Below are 18,051 nucleotides of genomic sequence, written 5' to 3'. Positions count from 1 at the left end.
GCGCATCTGCTCCGGTGCCGGTGTGGCCATCTCCGGTATGGGGTTTTTCAATATTACACGTAAAATATTTCTTACCGTAAGTTTGTCGTAAGTGCGAGCCATGTTTGGAGTTATTCAACATACCACCCGTTATTTCGACAGATGGCTGGTTCCATGCTAACATATGAGCTGGTGTTGCTGCGATTCCATCGTTCCTCGCAAGGTGTCGGAGATGAAATGCCCTGTGGCTATATTGACTGATGCTCGACACGGTTAGTTGTCTTGGCTTTGTGTTTTTGGCTCGAACAGAAATTCCTCGGTAGAACATTCCCGTACAATGCCCTGATTGGCGGTGCTCTGAGCAAAATGCAACATAACCAGCTCATAGGTAATAACCGCACCAAGCATCTTTTCGGTGAAAGGAAAACGTAATTGTACCATGAATAAAACTGTTTTTTAGACATGTTTCGCTATAACCTACCGTTAACATTGTTTTCTTGGTGAGTCGAAACAGTCCCATCGCACTGATCGCTATCGAGCTTTTACGAATGAAGGTGTAAAATCTTTCGAGCTGGAAACAGTGTTATTTTGCATTATTTTTAAACTGCTTAGAAAATTCGATTTAGAAAATATCAAATATCAGCGAAATGATACTTTTGAAATGCCCATTGCATACATTAGGGCTGATTCGGTTATTCAGTAGTTAGCCGGAAAGTAGTGCAATTTGCGTTATGAATAGCTTACCTCGTTACACCAATTCGTCGTCGGCACTCGACGGCACAGTTTAAGCGGATTTCGCGCAACTTCATGTACGGCAGAACAGTAATGTAAGGTCAAAATTGTTCGCAATATTACGACAAATAGTGAGTAATAGGTAAATACAGTCATAATTATAAACTTTTGCGATCTAAGACAGAAAGGAAAAAAAAGTGTAAAATAATTTAATTTACAAACAAACACGCTGCAATAAATCTAAACTTACTCTACAAGATGAAACAGCTGGTAGCAGATTAAGTACAGATTGGTGCCACAAGAAATCACTAGCAAGGGAGAACATATGCTCATGACATGTTCCAGCAGTTCGCAAACCATTACGTAGTCGCAGTGAATTTCGCTCCAGAACTTTTCCCTAGCAATTACCTGCACAGTGCTGTAGAACTGAATTCTAGCATTCAGCCGACCGAAGTAACCTGCGATGGAGTCGCTGATCATGATTATCAGCACATCCTGCACGGTCCAGGCCATGGTAAGGGCCGTATTTGCGTACTGGATAAGAAAGAACAATGATGACAGATGGTGTATGTACGGGTAACGAGCGAATCGAATGAATTTACTTCCAGAAATATAAACGCTGGAAAGTTGTAAGGTACATGGCGGAAGAAGAATCCGTACGTCCGCAATGCGTAGTACTCGGGTAGGTTACTGTAATCCCAGTTGCAGATGCGTCCTTCATCCACTTTTGCGTATACAGTTTTCCCAATCGAAAACATATGCTCAGCTACAATGTCCAGTAAATTCCACGTCAGTCGATAACTTAGTGGCATTTTTATACATCACGTTGACCCATACCAAATCCCATGGCTAGCAGAAGCAACGCCACTGCACGGATTCGGCGGCTGGATCGTGTGTCCTGTTGTCGTGCATTGTACTGCATCACTTCCATTGCTTCCACCTGTTCCCATTTCGGTACCAATGATGACCAACGGGTTGCTACACGCAGTAGCAGCAACATAATAATAATCACATCCGCATAGAACAGTGGTCCAATAATGTTATCCGCATTGACACCTATCACTATCAGCCGATCATACTCAACGAAACACAGGAAAAGTCCTACAAGTACTAGCACCAAACAGAGCACTGTCTGGAATGAGCACCAGCGAAAATGCCACTGACTTGGTTTACGGGAAAGGACACCGTAGAGCGGAAATTGTCCAAACAGCAAAAATATGACCAGTATCGGTCGGATGGTGCTGTGAAAATTCATTGCACTTTCGACCGGTCCGGTTGTCACCGCTGAACTGTTGAGTGTACTTTCGATAAATGAAGCGGTTTGTATGTAGGCCACTTTGTTTCGAAAGTAATTAATTGCACTCGATTTATCTCTAGGCAATGGCTGAAACTGTAACGACCAGAAGTACGAACGAGATATGGTACAGATTGTAACCAAGCAGAGCGCTGATTCATTATGATCCAATGGTACATTAGCATAAAGTATGATTTTGAAACGGTTCCCCTTAATGTCAGGTGCATTTGATGACTAATCATTGTTGTTTTAAAGTTTGAAATTCTATACTCCATTGCTTAATTCATTAATATGAGTATTTGTTTTGACCTGTTAACTTCATAGTGAAACATTTGTATATGAAATTGCATAACTTTAGGCGTGCTTAAACTAAATACAAACATTCTTTTGATGGTAAACGCTGTGAATGAGTATGAGGTTGAGTGTTAAGATATGAGACTTTAAAACTCAAAGCGCAAACCGACACTTCTCAATCTAGCGTTCGATAAGTGAAGTATTCTGTGGCCGCATTTCAAGGGGAAAGATAGCAGCGGCTAGCGCCACTGACAAGCATAATCAATGCTCTAATCATCGTTCAAAGGCAAAGGCAAAACATATCGCTTATCGGGCCTATCGCTGAAACTGTAGCGAGAAACAGGGCGACTGATGTTGAATCGTTTCTTATCTATGACCCAACTTTTTTAGCTTTATCGTGCACCGGCAAATAACCGCATGCATTCCAAATCCATCCGTGGGCAAACCGTGGTGTGTTCCGTCTGTGGTGTACAGTTCGACGTTTTGACGCTTTCACGGGAAGAATAGTGGTCGTGGTTCGGTTCTAAGTATTACTTCAACATGCCAGCTCCTACTCTGTACTATTATCCCATGAGCCCACCAGCCCGGTCGGTTTTGCTACTGATTAAGGAGCTTGGATTGACGGTGAATGTAAGTGTGCCAGCGTTGAAATGAGTTAACTGCCGATCGATAAGTGAATCAACTTGTGTTTCTAGCTGAAGGAGGTTAACCCACTTGCTGGTGAAACGCGCACCGAGGAGTTCATGCGCATGAATCCGGAACATACCATTCCAACGCTGGACGATAATGGATTCTATCTGGGTGAATCACGTGCCATTCTGTCGTACTTGATTGATGCGTATCGTCCCGGGCACACGCTCTATCCAAACATTCCAAAGGAAAAGTCCCTAATCAATCGGGTGCTGCATCACGATTTGGGATCGTTCTATCCGAAGTTTTTCGGTACTATTGGCGCGTTGTTTTCCGGCTCGGCCACGGAATTCTCGGACGAGATGAAAACTAATGCCGAAAAAGCGTTGAACGACTTGGAGACTTATCTTATCCGCAATGACTACTTCGCGGGCGAGAATTTAACCATCGCGGACTTGGCATTGCTACCGACGATTGCTTCGGCTGTGGTAAGAAGGAATCGTTTAAGTTTGTTAACTCAAAGTAGTTCAATTTAACTCTCTCTTTACTGTTCGTTTCTCTAGCACTGTGGTTTAAATTTAACGAAGTACAAGCGACTAAACGCTTGGTATGAAAGCTGCCAGCAGTTGAAGGGATACCATGATGATCAGGAAGCATCTCGACAGGTTGCGGAGTTCCTACGTTCCAAGTATCCGCCCGGTTTGGAACCATTGAACTAATGTCACTTTTCCAAGAAAATGCCTCTAACACCGGAGTGTCGCAGAATGTGCAAGATAATGAAAAAAATATCGGCCGGCTACTGACGTCTTGTGTGTTGATGTAAGCAAGATAAGCAGCAGGTGTTGTTAAAGATTTACTATGACATGTATGTTTCTGGTGAGATTGGAACGAATAAAAAGGTTGGCGTTTGTTGTAGTCGTGAGACATGTTACAGTTACAGTTTACTACCGTTCGGTGACGATTATCTTTACGCATGCGTAACTGGGTGAGCCCCATTTCCGAAATGGATTTTCACTTTAAGAAACTCAAAGTCGATATGAGAATTTGAAGCTCACGAGTTAGTATTTTTACAATACCGAAAAAAGTTTGTTTGCTTGATGTTTCCGTTGTAATTTTACAATGTTGGATACATGTTTTACTAACTGCAACCAAAATTGAGAGTGCCATATTCTGAGGAGCAGCAAGCATCTGCTGTTTCTAAACTGTCCTATTAAATTACTGTCTACAGCGCAATGAAACAAAAGTACAATTAATTTTTTTTCGAAATCTTTTGTTCATAGGAATTACAAACAAAACTAAATATATAAACAAGAAAAAAAACATGACTGTAGACATAAAAGTAATTTGAATTGCAGAAGAAATAATGAGGATTACATGTTTTTTTTAACAACTAAATTCTACAATCACAGACGTGCGGCGGAAGACGTTTAGGAGAGAGCATGATTTTCCTTTTACACAACAGTTGAGAAAAATGAAAAATGCTAGCAGAACTGAGGAAAACTTCCGTTGATCTATTTGATAGCGGCACTGCTTTTATACGATTCTTCATATTCTTTTTCGGCACAGGAAACTCGAGAGGTCTAGGTCTGGCTTTCAGTTATTTTATTTACTCGCACCTTTGTAGGCACAGTCCAACGCGGTCCGGATGGGTTTTTGGTCCGGTCCGTTCGTATGAAGACCGGCGCCGCAACCAAAAAGAAATGTAGAAGTGAGGGGAGTGGTCCGGTAGTGTATTGTTAGCGGTGCCGTTATTTATACGACAGGACCGGTCAAAAACCCCATCCGGACCAATCCTCCGTACGTAGGACTGACTTTTCTACTATTACTATGAACCAATCGAAGAAAACCTGAAATGGCAGGACCTGACCTCTTGAGATTGTTGTACCTATAAAAAAGAGGAAGAAGTGCCAGCAAAGAAAAAACACAAATGAGATTGAAATGTGATATTATATGAATTTTGTAGATATTTATGATGAGCTGAAGACACGACAAAGTCATCTATGAAAGTACGAAATTGAAGATAAGTTTTATACAACGATTTTAATCAGTGTAAATTCAATTGCGAGATAAAGTTACCTCTTCCGAGGAAAAATGAGAGGTGTCGATTTGTGATTCTCCAATTACTAGGCATTCATGTTCGTTAAGCTGAAATAGTTTATTTTCTGTTTATAATGTAGAGTTATATTGTCCATCCGCTTAAACGATTAACCATTTACAATCTTACACCTGAGATAGAATTATTTTAGTTGTCAAGATTTGACCATAATATTAATGACCTTTTTGCAACAAAATGTATCGACATGTTTACAACAAGAGAGTCGTTAGTGGCTCGTTTCGTATCACAGCTCAATCAATGGTCACGCATTTTCGTTATTAAGATCGTGAGAACACTAGTGTCATTGGCCAGTTGCGTTTTTAGTTTCGCATTCGCATTCCTTGTCATTGGTTGAATGTAGCAACATTAACTGTAGGCGTAGTGCAGATGTAGAGAGAACATTTTTTTTTTGCAGGATTGGAAATACCAGAATGAGCATCGATACGTATCACAAACGAAGAAGCAATGACTGGCGTGGAAATTGCAAAAGTTTGGGTCGTCAAAACACTCGTGCGGGCGTAGGATCGTTTCATCACGCTGTTGCACCGGGTAAACCGTAGGAAAAATGCCTCAACTTCATACTGTACTCAGGGCAGGATGAAACTATTGCATTGTAACGTGTATTATTTTCTTACTTTCGCTGTAAAGTGCTGCTGTTAGGCCAGTCTATAACGCTACTCCCGGTGGTGAATATATTTAATGCAAACTTCCGCACGGCGCGCTTCAAGATGAAGAGCTTTCGTTGCATATACTCATTGCTATATCTAGTGCTGACCGGCATTTACTGCATTCTCTTCATCCGGTGGTACATTAGGAAAGGATTGAACATTTCCTACTTTGGTGTGTAGGACGCGACCATAAAGGATGTGTTGTGTTTTTCGCTCTCTCGTCATCTTATCATCTTTTCCCATCCACAGCCAACTGTATTTACATGGTGGTGGTATACCTATCGGCCTGGTTATTCTTTTGCATTGCAATCCAATGGCATTCAATACTGGGCGCGTTTGCCAGCTGTGAGCGTTCGTTTTTGCGCGATCACTACCGTGCACAGAGCAAGGGCAGATTCAACCTGGTGTGGAAGATACGGTTTGCAGGGTTTGCCATCTTTGCGCTGGCTGTGGTGGAGGATTGGTTGAACTACTATTCGGCGTACGAAAGTAACATCGTGCAAATAGTGACGTGCAACCGGACCAACGTAACCGTGTGGCAGAATTTCTATCTGCGCGAGCATCCACACATTTTTCACTGGCTTCCATTCAATTGGTTTACAATTGCTGTTACAGAGGTAAGTACATACAGTAGGTAAGATGTAACCATTCCGTCGATTTAGCTGATTTAGGCTGACGTAATGACGATCCTTTGCATGCAGTGGATTAATCGTTGTATGCGATACACTTGGACGTATCTGGACATCTTCATCATCTCCTTCTGCTACGGTGCCCAGTTTCGGTATGAACAGATCTATAGGCGCTTGATGGCTGTCCAGGGTCTAACCTGCCCGACAAACTTTTGGCACGAGCTGCGCATGGACTATGTAGCCGTTTCGGAGCTGGTAAACGAGCTGGACACTCGGTTTGGACATTTAATTTTACTGGCCTGCGCCAACGATATGTATTTCATCGCAACACAGCTCTTCAATGGGTTCCAGTAAGCGAACGTGGTGTCTTGATGAGTGTTGTGGAGTAGTACTAACTCACAAAAAACTAATATTCTAGACGTCGACGAGCAATTGCAAACTATGTGTACTTTTGGTACTCGCTGTTGCTGCTCATGTTCCGCACAATCGTAATGCTTTACGTAGGGTCTGGAGTGTACGTTGCGTCCACTAGTCCGCTCCAATTGCTAAGGAATGTTCCTTCCAAAAATTGGGGCATTGATGTGAGTAAACGTGAGGATTGACATGAGTGTTTATGACGGCATTTGTAGAATAGTCTGGAGTTTGAATTTAAAACAATCTTTTTTTTTCTCACCAGTTGCAACGACTTACGGATGAAGTTTCGTCCGGCGAAAACGTATTATCCGGGAAGCAATTTTTCTTTCTAAAGCGTCAACTAATTCTTGCGGTGAGTTTACCGATAGATTGATTCGACCATATATTTATCGCTTCGTACATTGTGTAGCACACGACACGAAAACCAACATATCTTACAAACACAGCCTGTACATTGTTTCAGATGGCAGGAACATTAGTGACGTACGAGCTGGTATTGCTTGACCAGGTGAAAAAAATTCCCGACTCATCAACGGACTGTTCATACTTTTGAACCAGTCGGATTGTTTCTATTGCACATATTATCGCGTGATTTCAAGCGAAAAATCGTAAACAGCACCTGCCAGCTTTCGCACGTTTACTTTCCATCGGCTTATTAATCGTTTGCACCTTCGGGGTGAGAGTTGTTGGTGAACTTGAATGCTTGATTGCTAGCGATATTGTTCATTCGACCGCAACCTTCAACGGATAGTTCCAGCAGGAAAGGATCACTCGGTACAGCAAGGATAACACAAGTGGCTGAAAATACGTACTGCAGGATGATACATGGTGGTAATTAGGACACTGATGCAAATCGTGAACCATGGAGGCACAGGAGATTGATGACTTCCATCGGGCGGTGAGGCCGTTTCTGCTGATTTCGCAGCTCTTTTCGCTGTTTCCGCTGAGCGGATTGTTCGGACCAACGTTGCAAGATATTCGGTTTCGTTGGTACGGGCCCGGTACTATTTACAGCGTGTACTTTTTCATCTCGGGCCTGGCCACACTGATAGCGCACATTTATTACAGCGTCAATGTGGGTACCTTGGGAACGTCGGAAATAAGTAAGTAAAGTCGCGGCAAGCAATGGTTCCAAGATGTAGTACTCTACGCTTCCCTTCTCATTCTCTCGTTTATTACAAGGTAATATCGTTTACTACGTATTAAACCTGTGCGGAGCATTCGTGCTACTTGTGATAGCGTCACGCTGGAGAAAGATCATGGAGAAATGGCGCAGCTTGGAAGAAACCTTCCTACATCCACCATATGCGGAACGTAGTTTTTGGAGTTTGAAACGTGTCATTGCAGTTATAGGCATTACGATGCTAGTGCTTGCTTTTGGTAAGGTCTCTATTCACCTGGATGATTTGAGTACGCAAAAAACTAGTTTTCTCATCCCTGTTACTTGCTCTCAGTCGAAGATGCTTTACATGTTGCCTCGGTTTACTACACGAATCTTCAATACTACAACCGCTGCGACAATAGTACACCCTTCTGGACGCTGTTCTATGAGCGCGAACATCCCAAGTTCTTCCATTACTTACCGTACAGCTTACCGGCTGTGCTGCTACTCGAACTAACACACAAGATATTCCTGTACGTATGGACGTTTCTGGATTTGTTTATAATCTTCGTGGCACTTGGGTTGGCACGCCGGTACGAGCAGTTTTATCGTCATGCAGTCCGTTACAAAGGGCGTCACGTGATGGGAACGATCTGGCAGCAGTTGCGGCTGGACTATGGACGAATATCCAATCTGGTCGCGTACATGGAGAGCATAATGGCACCGATCATAATCTGTACGACTGCTTCCGATTTGTACTTTATTTTTTACCAGATGTTTAACTCTTTCCAGTAAGTCAATTAAGGTGATTACCAGGGGAGCGATGTGATACTTGTACAGTGCTTTGCTCGTTACAGATTTTCTGCATCTTTGCTCTCTGAGGTGTACTTTAAATTTTCGCTAGCTTTTCTAATTTTCCGTACGCTGGTTATGTTGCTGATCGCTTCCAACATACACGTAGCATCGCTGAGACCACTCAACATATTACGTTCGACACCGATGAGCTGCTGGAATATAGACGTGTGTATAGATGGTGCCCATTTTTAACGCGCTTTCGCGTTCTTACTAACCAATCTCTCCATTTCAGGTGCAACGCTTCACGCAGGAACTATTGTCAAGTAAAAACTGTCTTTCGGGATATGGATTTTTCTTCCTAAACCGTAGCGTCATACTTGCGGTATGTATATATTTAAAGTGATCTAATGATAAGCTAACTATTCGCATTCGGACGTCGACAGATGGCAGGAACATTGATCACGTACGAGCTGGTCATGCTGAAGGAAGTTATTCCTTCGGAGGAAAAGAGAAATTTTTGTGAAGCTGGAAAAGTACTTTATTAAGCAAGCTGCATTCTCTCTGTACTCACAAGTTGCTAAACTAAATGAGAAAACTATTATCGTTAATAAATTTACTAGCAGTAGATATTTGTCGGTTCACCCAATAAAATTTGAAATCAATTCCATAAGAATAAAGTTTTAAAATCCGAAAGTTATTAAACAATCATTTGTGAGATGAAAGTCATTGTAAAATCATTTTTTTTGCTTCGAATCGCGGACACAACAAAACCAGATCTTTGTTTTTATGTAAATCTGGTTTATTAGCAACGAATAACTCAAATCTCACACACAGCATTTAAAACAACATTTGAATTTATTATCCCAGCGAGATGTATGTTCCGAATTGAAGCCAATTTCTGTTGTAGAATAAAAACGGACAATTTGATGTTCTTGATTTTAACTAAATAGCGAGCGATACAGAATCATGTTGCAGTAAAGATTTGATCATAGGTTAAACTCGTTTTTAAGTTATCGACACTTTTATTGCAACAGGTAAAAGCTATTTTATTTTAGTACATTTATAACATTACATGCAGTACATAATACATACACGGAAATGCCTTAAAATTATGAGTCATTAGTTGAATTTGTTTTCTTCAATAAAATCAATATCTATATCTCAGAGTCATTAATCACTATCATTAAGATTTAGAGTAAACTTAGCTTAGCTCTGCTTAAAGAATAGAATATTTAGTACTTGTTCAAGTTTTTTAATTGGAATTGGAGAGAGGAAATGTTTTGTGCCAAATGTTAAAAAAAAATAATCCGCATTCGCTCCATTTCTGATCAGTTTGTTATCAAATCGACATGTGTCTTTTTCCTGTCCGTTTGCTGGTTAATCAGCAGTGTTTAATCAATTGATCTTAATAATGTATAATCATGATTCGCATATTTTCTACCGCTTGAGTATTTATTGAAACTCATCTGATTCACTGTGCTCATAGTTTGTGCGAATTCCTACGGTATGGTACATTAGTGATGGTGGTGCAAAAGATACATCCAATTCAGGAACGTTCTACGGAACGAGGACGCTCAACGCAATTCCTATCGAAAACATTGCACATTCTTGAAAGTTAGTTGAATCTGGCAAACCAAGCTACTTCTTTAAACTACCTAACTTCTGCAAATCCTAAGTAATGCAGATATAATTGTGTTTGATCGGTTCTAGGAGACTTTTACCGTCCCAACCGTACACGCTTTGCCACCAGTGGCGATCATTTCTGTCGCGCTGTGCGACCGGTATTGATCGTGGGCCAAGTTTTTGGTCTATTTCCTGTCGGTGGTGTATGGAGTGGTCACTGCTGGTGTCTTCAATGGCGTTTGTTATCGTTACGAACGCTGTACGTACTGATCGTGCAAGCGGGTGCGTTTGTAATGGCTGGCTTCTCATTCGCCACTTTCTGGCACAATGGCGTTGAGTTTGCGAAGATAAGTGCGTGGCGTACGGTGTGGAATGAGGCCATTACTGTTACTCTTTACATTTTCCATTCCAGTGTCGTGGTGGTTCTTTACAATAAACTTATTGATATCGATTAACTTTTGTGTTTTGGCGCGAAACTGGCCTCAACTTATGGCTCGCTGGCTGCAGTTGGAACAATCATTACCTGATCAGCCAAACCTGAGCGCATCATACCGCCGAAATGCGCGTGAGATCGTGCTGATTGCAACCGTGTTGCTGGCAAGTGGACTAGTGGAACATGTGCTTTCCAAACCGGCTGGACTTCATCGTGCCTACCGGTGTCCGATCCCAAACCTGCTGGAGGCCCACTACAAACAAGCGTTTCCCGAAATGTTCTCCTTCATTCCGTACGATCCATACATTGGGTTTCTAGCACAAACGATCACATCCCTGCTGACGGTGTACTGGAACTATGTGGATCTGTTTTTGATAACCATAAGCATAGGTCTACGGTCAAACCTAGCGCATGTGAACGGTATAATCGAAGGCTCGGAGAAGTTGTACCATCGTTCATCATTCTGGAAGGAACAGTTTGTTCACTATCGCCGAGTTATAGGCTTGACACGTGATGTTAATGGTCATATAGGTGCTTTCATCGTAATATCCTACTCGAGCAATCTATTCTTCATCTGCGTTCAGTTGGTAAACGTTTTTCAGTAAGTTTACAATGGCTGTTCTGTCAAAGTGTCCTGTGGTCAGTCTGAAAGAATTGTTGTATCCTTTCACTAGGCAAAATTCATCATTCATCGTTACTACCTACTTCTGGTACTCGCTATCTCATCTCATTGGCCGCATTGTAGCGGTGTCATTGTACGGTTCGGCCGTCCATGACGAGTACTGTCGGACTCGTGCTCTGTTTTACAACCTACCGGATCAGTACAGTTGCATTGAAGAGGTATCTGATTTTGTCATGTTTTTCCACAAAAAACAAACACACATTTTTACATCTGTCAAGCTCTTGGAAGCTATTTTCCTATGCTATCCATTCGACCATTTGGACAAGAAAATGTCCTCGTAACGCCATCCACACATTTCTCATACGACTCGTTGCAGGTTCAGCGGTTCCATCGGCAGGTCGAGCATGACTCGGTTGCACTGACCGGCTATGGGTTTTTCCATTTGACACGAAAACTCATTCTGAAGGCATGTTTTCACCAACCGTTCTGGGGATTCAACTTCTTTCGTAACGATCAGTACCATTTTTCTGAATCCAAATTCTCGGTTTCCGATTCGCTTCCATTTTCCTCCCTCAGATCGCAGCCACTGTCGTAACGTACGAGTTGGTTTTGACGCAGGTTAACGAAGCGGAAGCCAAAAATGGTGACGATAATCCGTGCACGTGATCCGCCTACGAATGTGTGCCCAGTTTCAGTGGATTTGCACGGTAAAGCCCGACCCGAAACATTTGGCTTCGCTGAGATGTTGGTCAGCGCTGGGGTGAGTTATCGGCATTGAAAATGTGTGCAAATAAAACACTGGCATCGCTAAGGATGTTGTTAAAGGTCGTTTGAGAAAAATAAATAAAATGCTACGCATAGATCTTTGTACGTATTATTTTTTGTCTGCAAAAAGTGATGGATTGGGTCAAGGGTGATGAAAAAATGCAAGTGAATAATGCGAATTGACAACGGTGGTACTGAAACTCAATCGCTTTTTAGTAGTCCACTTAAGGACCTGATGGTATTATCCTGTCGGTCCTTTTATCCCAAAATGATTTGTTGAACGGAAGAAGTAAGGATAAGTTTATTAGTTTAAAAACAAGTGCTTTCCATCATACTGAGCAGTTATGGAACTTTAGAGTTAAATGAAGCTGTTATGGCTTGGTATACATGTCAAATGTGGAATAAAAAAATATATTTCATTTGATTTTTAAATTAAACGAAAATTAATATTGCGATGAGAAATTACGAACTTACGGAATTACGTAGTGCAGACATGTAAAATATACGACTCGTGAGGTCTCTCAATGCGATCCAAAAAGGAACAGACGATAGAGTTTTCTTGTTTAAGATTTATAAAGCTTAGGAACCCAATTGAATTTGTCTGAAATTTCACATCCATCACATCACATTTTCATTCCACACAGTTTAACATAATCGAACCAAAGCATGGCAATGACAAACTGTGTTCGATTTTGTTTCTAAATTGTATTCTGATTCTGTTCATCCTTTCGTTGTTTGCATAAGGATATAGTATATGATCAGTTTGGGATATAACACTACGATCACTATTTCATTTCGTGTCTCAATGGTAAAGCATATACTCTAACCAACCGTTCGAATTTCGTTATCACGATATGGCTGAACATGCGAACATGGTCATAATGTTGTTTATGCACTAGATTAGATCATAGTGATGCAGGTTTCCACAAGGCACGCGTTGGAAGGTAAACAATTGCTTATTATTTATTGATCCTGTGGGCAGCATGAAAACAACACCTCTTGTAACCTGTCCATTCGTGGTTTGACCGGGCTGCACACTTGAGGTGCAGAATGGCGCTGAAGCTATTGGAAAACAAACTTCTGCTACGACGAAATAATGTGATAAGGTAAAATCCGCACTAATTCTTAAAAGTTTTAGTTTTTTGTAATTTTTTTAACATCTTTCAAGCCTTCAAATCGATGAGCTGGTATGTGAAAAGCGGAAAAAGATGGGTTTTGCAGCGATGGAAAATCACGACACCAAGCCACTGATACAACCAACCTGGCACACCCATCTGAAAAGATGGTGTGTTTCCTGGCTTCGTTGGCCGAAGGTTCCGCGCCGGGCCGGTCGTGATGATTGGATGTTTAATGGAACGTTTCATGAGGCGATCCGCGGTGTACTGATGATGGCTCAGCTGTTCTCCATCATGCCTGTGCGCGGAATTCTGGCGAAAGATCCCCGAAAGCTGCGTCTTTCGTACACCAGTGGCCGCGCAGTGTATGCGTACTTTTGTGCGCTCGGTATTAGTTTCCTCGCCACCATGTCGGTATACTTCTTTGCCAGCAAACGTTACCATTTTCAGAAGATGGTAACGGCCTTCTTTTACTGCTACAATCTGTACGCGATGTATCGGTTCGGTAGACTCGCCCAACGGTGGCCAGGGTTGATGATGAAGTGGACGCGGGTCGATGACTCACTGCCCCCGCAAAAGAACATCTTCGAACGGGCTGTTCTGGCGTATCGCATAAAGTTGTGCTCTATTATAGTGATGATGCTCTCGCTGTCGGAACATTTGCTATCGATCGTGGCCGCAGTACACTACTCGAACAACTGTCCAGCAGTACATGATCCGTATGAAGCGTTCTTCAAATCAAACTTTGCGTTCGTGTACTACTATTTCTCTTACTCGACATTGCGTGGCTTTTTGACCAAGTTCTTCAATGTGATCTGCAACTTCATCTGGAGCTATGTGGATCTGTTTGTGATCGTGGTTAGCATGGGTTTGTCGCATTCGTTTCGGCGTATCAACGCGTACCTGTTTCTGCACAAACGTGAGGTAATTACCAAGGAAATACTGGAAACAAACAACTGATTAAAGGTCAGAATGCTCCTTGTTGGCTTTCAATTTTGTACAGAAAATGTCCGAGCAGTTCTGGGGCGAGCAGCGGCAGAAGTATCGAAACGTGTGCGATCTGGTAACAACAGTGGACGATCATGTATCCGCCATTACAATGCTGTCCATCTCGAACAATCTGTTTTTCATCTGCGTTCAAATTCTCAACAGTATGAAGTACGAACGCCTAAAGAGCTAACTAATCAAGCAGATCGCACTGATGCTACATTACCAATCAAATGTTTTAATTTCACAGCTCACGACCCACCTTAGTGCACACGGTGTACTTTTGGTTCAATTTGATTATCCTGATCGGGCGTACACTAGCGGTTGCCATGTTTGCTGCGGAGGTAAACGACGAATCCAAGCGTCCGATCGAGGTGCTGCGTACGATACCGCGCGATGGTTGGTGTCTGGAAGCGAAACGTTTTGCCGAGGAAGTCACTACCGATACTGTCGCCCTGACCGGGCTGAAGTTTTTCAGCATGACTCGCAAGCTGGTGCTGAATGTGACCGGCGCAATCATTACGTACGAGCTGGTTCTGATACAGTTCCACAAGGACGAAGCCTCGGATGTGGATTTGTGTAAGCTTAAGCGTATGGACACGCTGTAGGGAGTGCGCTGGTTGGATGTGCAACGTTCGTTGTTGGTTTGGTTGCTTTATTCTTTGGACGTTGCTGTTTGCTGTCGTAGTTTGTTCGATGTCGTTCTGTAACCGTTCAATGTTGAGTGTGAGTGTATTATGTTCGTATGGAATGATGTTCTAATGTTGTTTCTTTTCTCTTCAATCTTGGTGCAGGTTTGATTGATCCTTTTGATGAAAAATATTAGCGCGCCACCAAACGGCATGAAAATAGTACATCAACCTTCAACCTTTAGATTTTTGCAGATGCTTTATTGAAGTTCAGATTTATGAATAACTGATTCATTTTTGGTTTTTATTACGTTATGAAATTCAAAAACCATGGAACTCTGTAAAAAAATCATCAATTGCGTTTGATTGAGCTTTTTCTTTTCAAATAACAACTAAAGTATGAGTGCGTTGAACTAAACGTCATTTAAAAATCAATCATCCCGAACATATCCTTCCTGGAAAATTCTTATCAATTCAACTAGCTTCGAAAGTGTGTGTATTGTTGGACTGTTAAGTATCATCACAGTATCACTCCTGCTAAAAAGGGCTAAATGTAATCGATTGTAAACGCTCCAATCGAGCATGTCGAGCTTCATTAATAAACAATCGTCCGAATCTATATTTTGTACCGTCTGCCTTGTCTCGTCTGAGATGCTAATGTGTGTAAAAAGAGTGTAAAAAGAAAAGAGACGAAAGCAGGACTGATTATTTGAATTATTAAGAAGAAAGACACAGCAAAGGATAACCGTTTGGCTTCCTTCCGATAACTTTATGCTAAGTTGATTCATTTACTGGAGAAATACGGTGGAGTTCACTGACCGAAAACGATGAAACACGGCCAGACTGTAGCACAGCCGCTTTCCGTAACCAATACATTCGGGAAAAAAAACCATCGGGCCCGAAATGAAATCGGAAAATTTAATTAAATGCAAATGAGCAGCAAAAAGGTACCATTCGCATTACGGATTAAATTTGCCGTCTTTTCGTTGGAAAAATCTTAGCGTCAACACGTTGAGGGAGATGACACGATCGGAAATGAATTATGTCCGCCGCGTGCACCACTAGTGTATCACCGAAGATTAATATTACGTTCGGCCAAATCTGGGGTAATTTGATAATAATTGACCTGGTGGCGTTCTTGCGTTGAGTTGCGGCATGGCGTTTATTAGGCAGATTATAATTTTTACTAGACAAAAAATCCCGCCATTAGGTTAAGTTTGTGTGTTGTTATGTCCAGGTCGAGAGGGTGTACAAAAGATCAAGCTCCAAGGGATGAGCGTCAAAGCGAAGCGTTAAAGCGAATGAGATTAAAAATAGCGCTTCTTTAAACCAGGGCCCTTTAGAGTCTCCATTGCGGCCTAGCAGGCTATTGGTAAAGTTGAGACATGAATCACATGAAACATAAGCACATGAAACTGGTTCATTAAATATAGTTCTAATATTTTCTATTGTTTTATTAACTAAAATTGAAAGGCTTACATTGTGGATAACAAATTATCTCGAATGCAATATCTGGGTGAGGCTCTCAGGTACGGTAGTTTCAACCAATGCAGCCCGCGAGATGAAAAATTTTGAGAACCCTGCTTTAAACCCTTAATCTCTTTTGGAAAGTAAGATAATCGTGCGCGTGTGTTTGTGCATAGTTGTCGAACAATTAGTTTTTGCCTATATTCCCTTTTAATCAGTAAATTGTATTAATGTTTGTAAGCGTGGTTGTACTACTTTATGGGCTGTACGTAGTAGACGTAGACGTAGACGTAGTTATCAGCTCCATTCTCAGTCTTCAACTGTACATGTACGAGAATGTATTATTCGCGAGCGTTACCCGGATGTAAATGGCTCTGTGGTTTTGCTTTTGTACTACTCCTTACAGTATCATACGCTGGACGACGTAAGTAACAATGTGCGAAGCAAACCCCTTGACCGTGTTGGCATGTTTTTAAAATAACACATGAATTAAGACTCTTTTCGACAGCTTTGCATAACCGAAGGTCAACAGCGGGGACGCTGTGTACCGGTAAAGCAGTGTGATAGTGTACTGGCAACGATTCGCAAAGAAGTCCTTACAAACGAAGACATTCAGTACCTGTACGGTACGGAATGTGGTCGAACGCCGGATGGAAGAGCCCTTGTCTGTTGCCCTCAAAGTTCAATTCTTCCTATCGGGGTAGAGAATGGGACTAATACAACCATCCGGGTGAATGCCGAAGAGAATCGCCCTATGGAAGCTGTTGTAGGATCATCGCCAAACGTGTGTGGTTTCCAATCGGAAGTGAAAATGACTAACTATACCATCGGCCATCATCCTTGGACTGCACTGCTCCACTACGGAAATCAGGGTATGGCGTGTTCTTACCTAGTTGCAAGCTCAGTGCTCAGTTTCTCTCTTTGGTTACACAGCATACGATAGCAAGTACAACTGCAGCGGTACACTTATCGCACCACAGTACGTGCTAACGGCGGCAAGCTGTGTGGATGATGTTGAATCTTGGTCAAGGTATGTTATTACCTTCGGTATAGTTTATGGGTAACATATATTACGCTTCTACGTCTGTCTTAGCTTAACAGTGCGACTTGGTGAATGGGATCTAGAATCTGCGGTAGATTGTATTGTGTCCCCAGACAGTGACGATCTCGTGTGTGCCGAACCTTCGTACGATATCGCAGTGACGCAAGTCATAATGCACGACGCATATACCGGTCGGCGAAACGATATTGCTGTGCTGAAACTTTCCCAACCCGTCGCGCTAAGTGATTGGATATTCCCCATCTGTCTGCCAGAATCTCCCGTGATTAATGAAGCTCTGACATACAGCGTTGCCGGCTGGAACCAGAACACGTGCGGTAAGTTGTGTATTTTTTTTACAAACCGTCGTTCATTGGTGTATTTATTAAAATCATTAGAGACTTCAGGCAGTCGGTACAAGCTGCTCACCAACTTTAGCCCACTGAATCAAACTGCCTGTCAACGGTATGTGCCCTCGGTTGCAGGAACATCGTACAACTTCGTCTGTGTTGATTCCGGCGAGCAAACGATTGGTGATGCTGGAGGTGCTTTGACGGGGATGAAAATGATCAACCCCGATCCACGACGACCAGTGTACGAAATTGTTGGTGTGCTTAGTTCGCTGTCGAGCTGTGCGAATTTCGATGGTGTATCGGTTTACACCCGCGTCGGACAGTACGTGGACTGGCTCGACAGCAAACTGAAACTATAATGCGCTTTGCAGTAGTAACACACACAA

At 42.3% G+C, this 18,051-nt stretch overlaps 3 protein-coding genes across 3 annotated transcripts; 2 read left to right on the top strand and 1 right to left on the bottom strand.

Moving 5' to 3' along the window:
* Positions 1–252: 252 nt before the first annotated feature.
* On the bottom strand, positions 253–1,966 carry LOC128718963 (gustatory receptor for sugar taste 64a-like). Its single transcript, XM_053812581.1, has 6 exons — positions 1,549–1,966; positions 1,314–1,477; positions 962–1,245; positions 724–886; positions 461–550; positions 253–387 (listed from the first exon to the last, which is right to left on the bottom strand). Exons 1-6 carry the CDS (start codon positions 1,964–1,966, stop codon positions 253–255), a joined length of 1,254 nt encoding a protein of 417 aa, XP_053668556.1.
* An 873-nt stretch (positions 1,967–2,839) lies between these two features.
* Positions 2,840–3,648, top strand: LOC128718964 (glutathione S-transferase 1-1-like). The gene is made up of 3 exons (XM_053812582.1): positions 2,840–2,929; positions 2,995–3,417; positions 3,493–3,648. Exons 1-3 carry the CDS (start codon positions 2,840–2,842, stop codon positions 3,646–3,648), a joined length of 669 nt encoding a protein of 222 aa, XP_053668557.1.
* A 12,961-nt stretch (positions 3,649–16,609) lies between these two features.
* Positions 16,610–18,024, top strand: LOC128717886 (CLIP domain-containing serine protease B9-like). The gene is made up of 5 exons (XM_053811560.1): positions 16,610–16,697; positions 16,768–17,145; positions 17,207–17,303; positions 17,367–17,650; positions 17,711–18,024. The coding sequence occupies exons 1-5, from the start codon at positions 16,610–16,612 to the stop codon at positions 18,022–18,024; spliced, it is 1,161 nt and encodes a 386-aa protein (XP_053667535.1).
* The last annotated feature ends 27 nt before the right edge of the window (positions 18,025–18,051 follow it).

Source organism: Anopheles marshallii, chromosome 2 (genome assembly GCF_943734725.1).
Source record: "Anopheles marshallii chromosome 2, idAnoMarsDA_429_01, whole genome shotgun sequence".
Classification (NCBI taxonomy): domain Eukaryota; kingdom Metazoa; phylum Arthropoda; class Insecta; order Diptera; family Culicidae; genus Anopheles; species Anopheles marshallii.
Note: the sequence above shows the minus strand (reverse complement) of the source record. Positions and strands in the feature narration are given on the sequence as shown.

Coding starts and splice junctions, on each gene's coding strand:
- LOC128718963 (XM_053812581.1), bottom strand. CDS start 1,966: ATGAATTTTCACAGCACCATCCGACCGATACTGGTCATATTTTTGCTG. Junction 551..723: donor CGACGAATTGGTGTAACGAG/GTAAGCTATTCA, acceptor CACTGTTTCCAG/CTCGAAAGATTTTACACCTT. Junction 388..460: donor CCAAGAAAACAATGTTAACG/GTAGGTTATAGC, acceptor TTCACCGAAAAG/ATGCTTGGTGCGGTTATTAC.
- LOC128718964 (XM_053812582.1), top strand. CDS start 2,840: ATGCCAGCTCCTACTCTGTACTATTATCCCATGAGCCCACCAGCCCGG. Junction 2,930..2,994: donor AGCTTGGATTGACGGTGAAT/GTAAGTGTGCCA, acceptor TTGTGTTTCTAG/CTGAAGGAGGTTAACCCACT. Junction 3,418..3,492: donor CGACGATTGCTTCGGCTGTG/GTAAGAAGGAAT, acceptor TCGTTTCTCTAG/CACTGTGGTTTAAATTTAAC.
- LOC128717886 (XM_053811560.1), top strand. CDS start 16,610: ATGTATTATTCGCGAGCGTTACCCGGATGTAAATGGCTCTGTGGTTTT. Junction 16,698..16,767: donor AGTATCATACGCTGGACGAC/GTAAGTAACAAT, acceptor ACATGAATTAAG/ACTCTTTTCGACAGCTTTGC. Junction 17,146..17,206: donor GCTCCACTACGGAAATCAGG/GTATGGCGTGTT, acceptor TTGGTTACACAG/CATACGATAGCAAGTACAAC.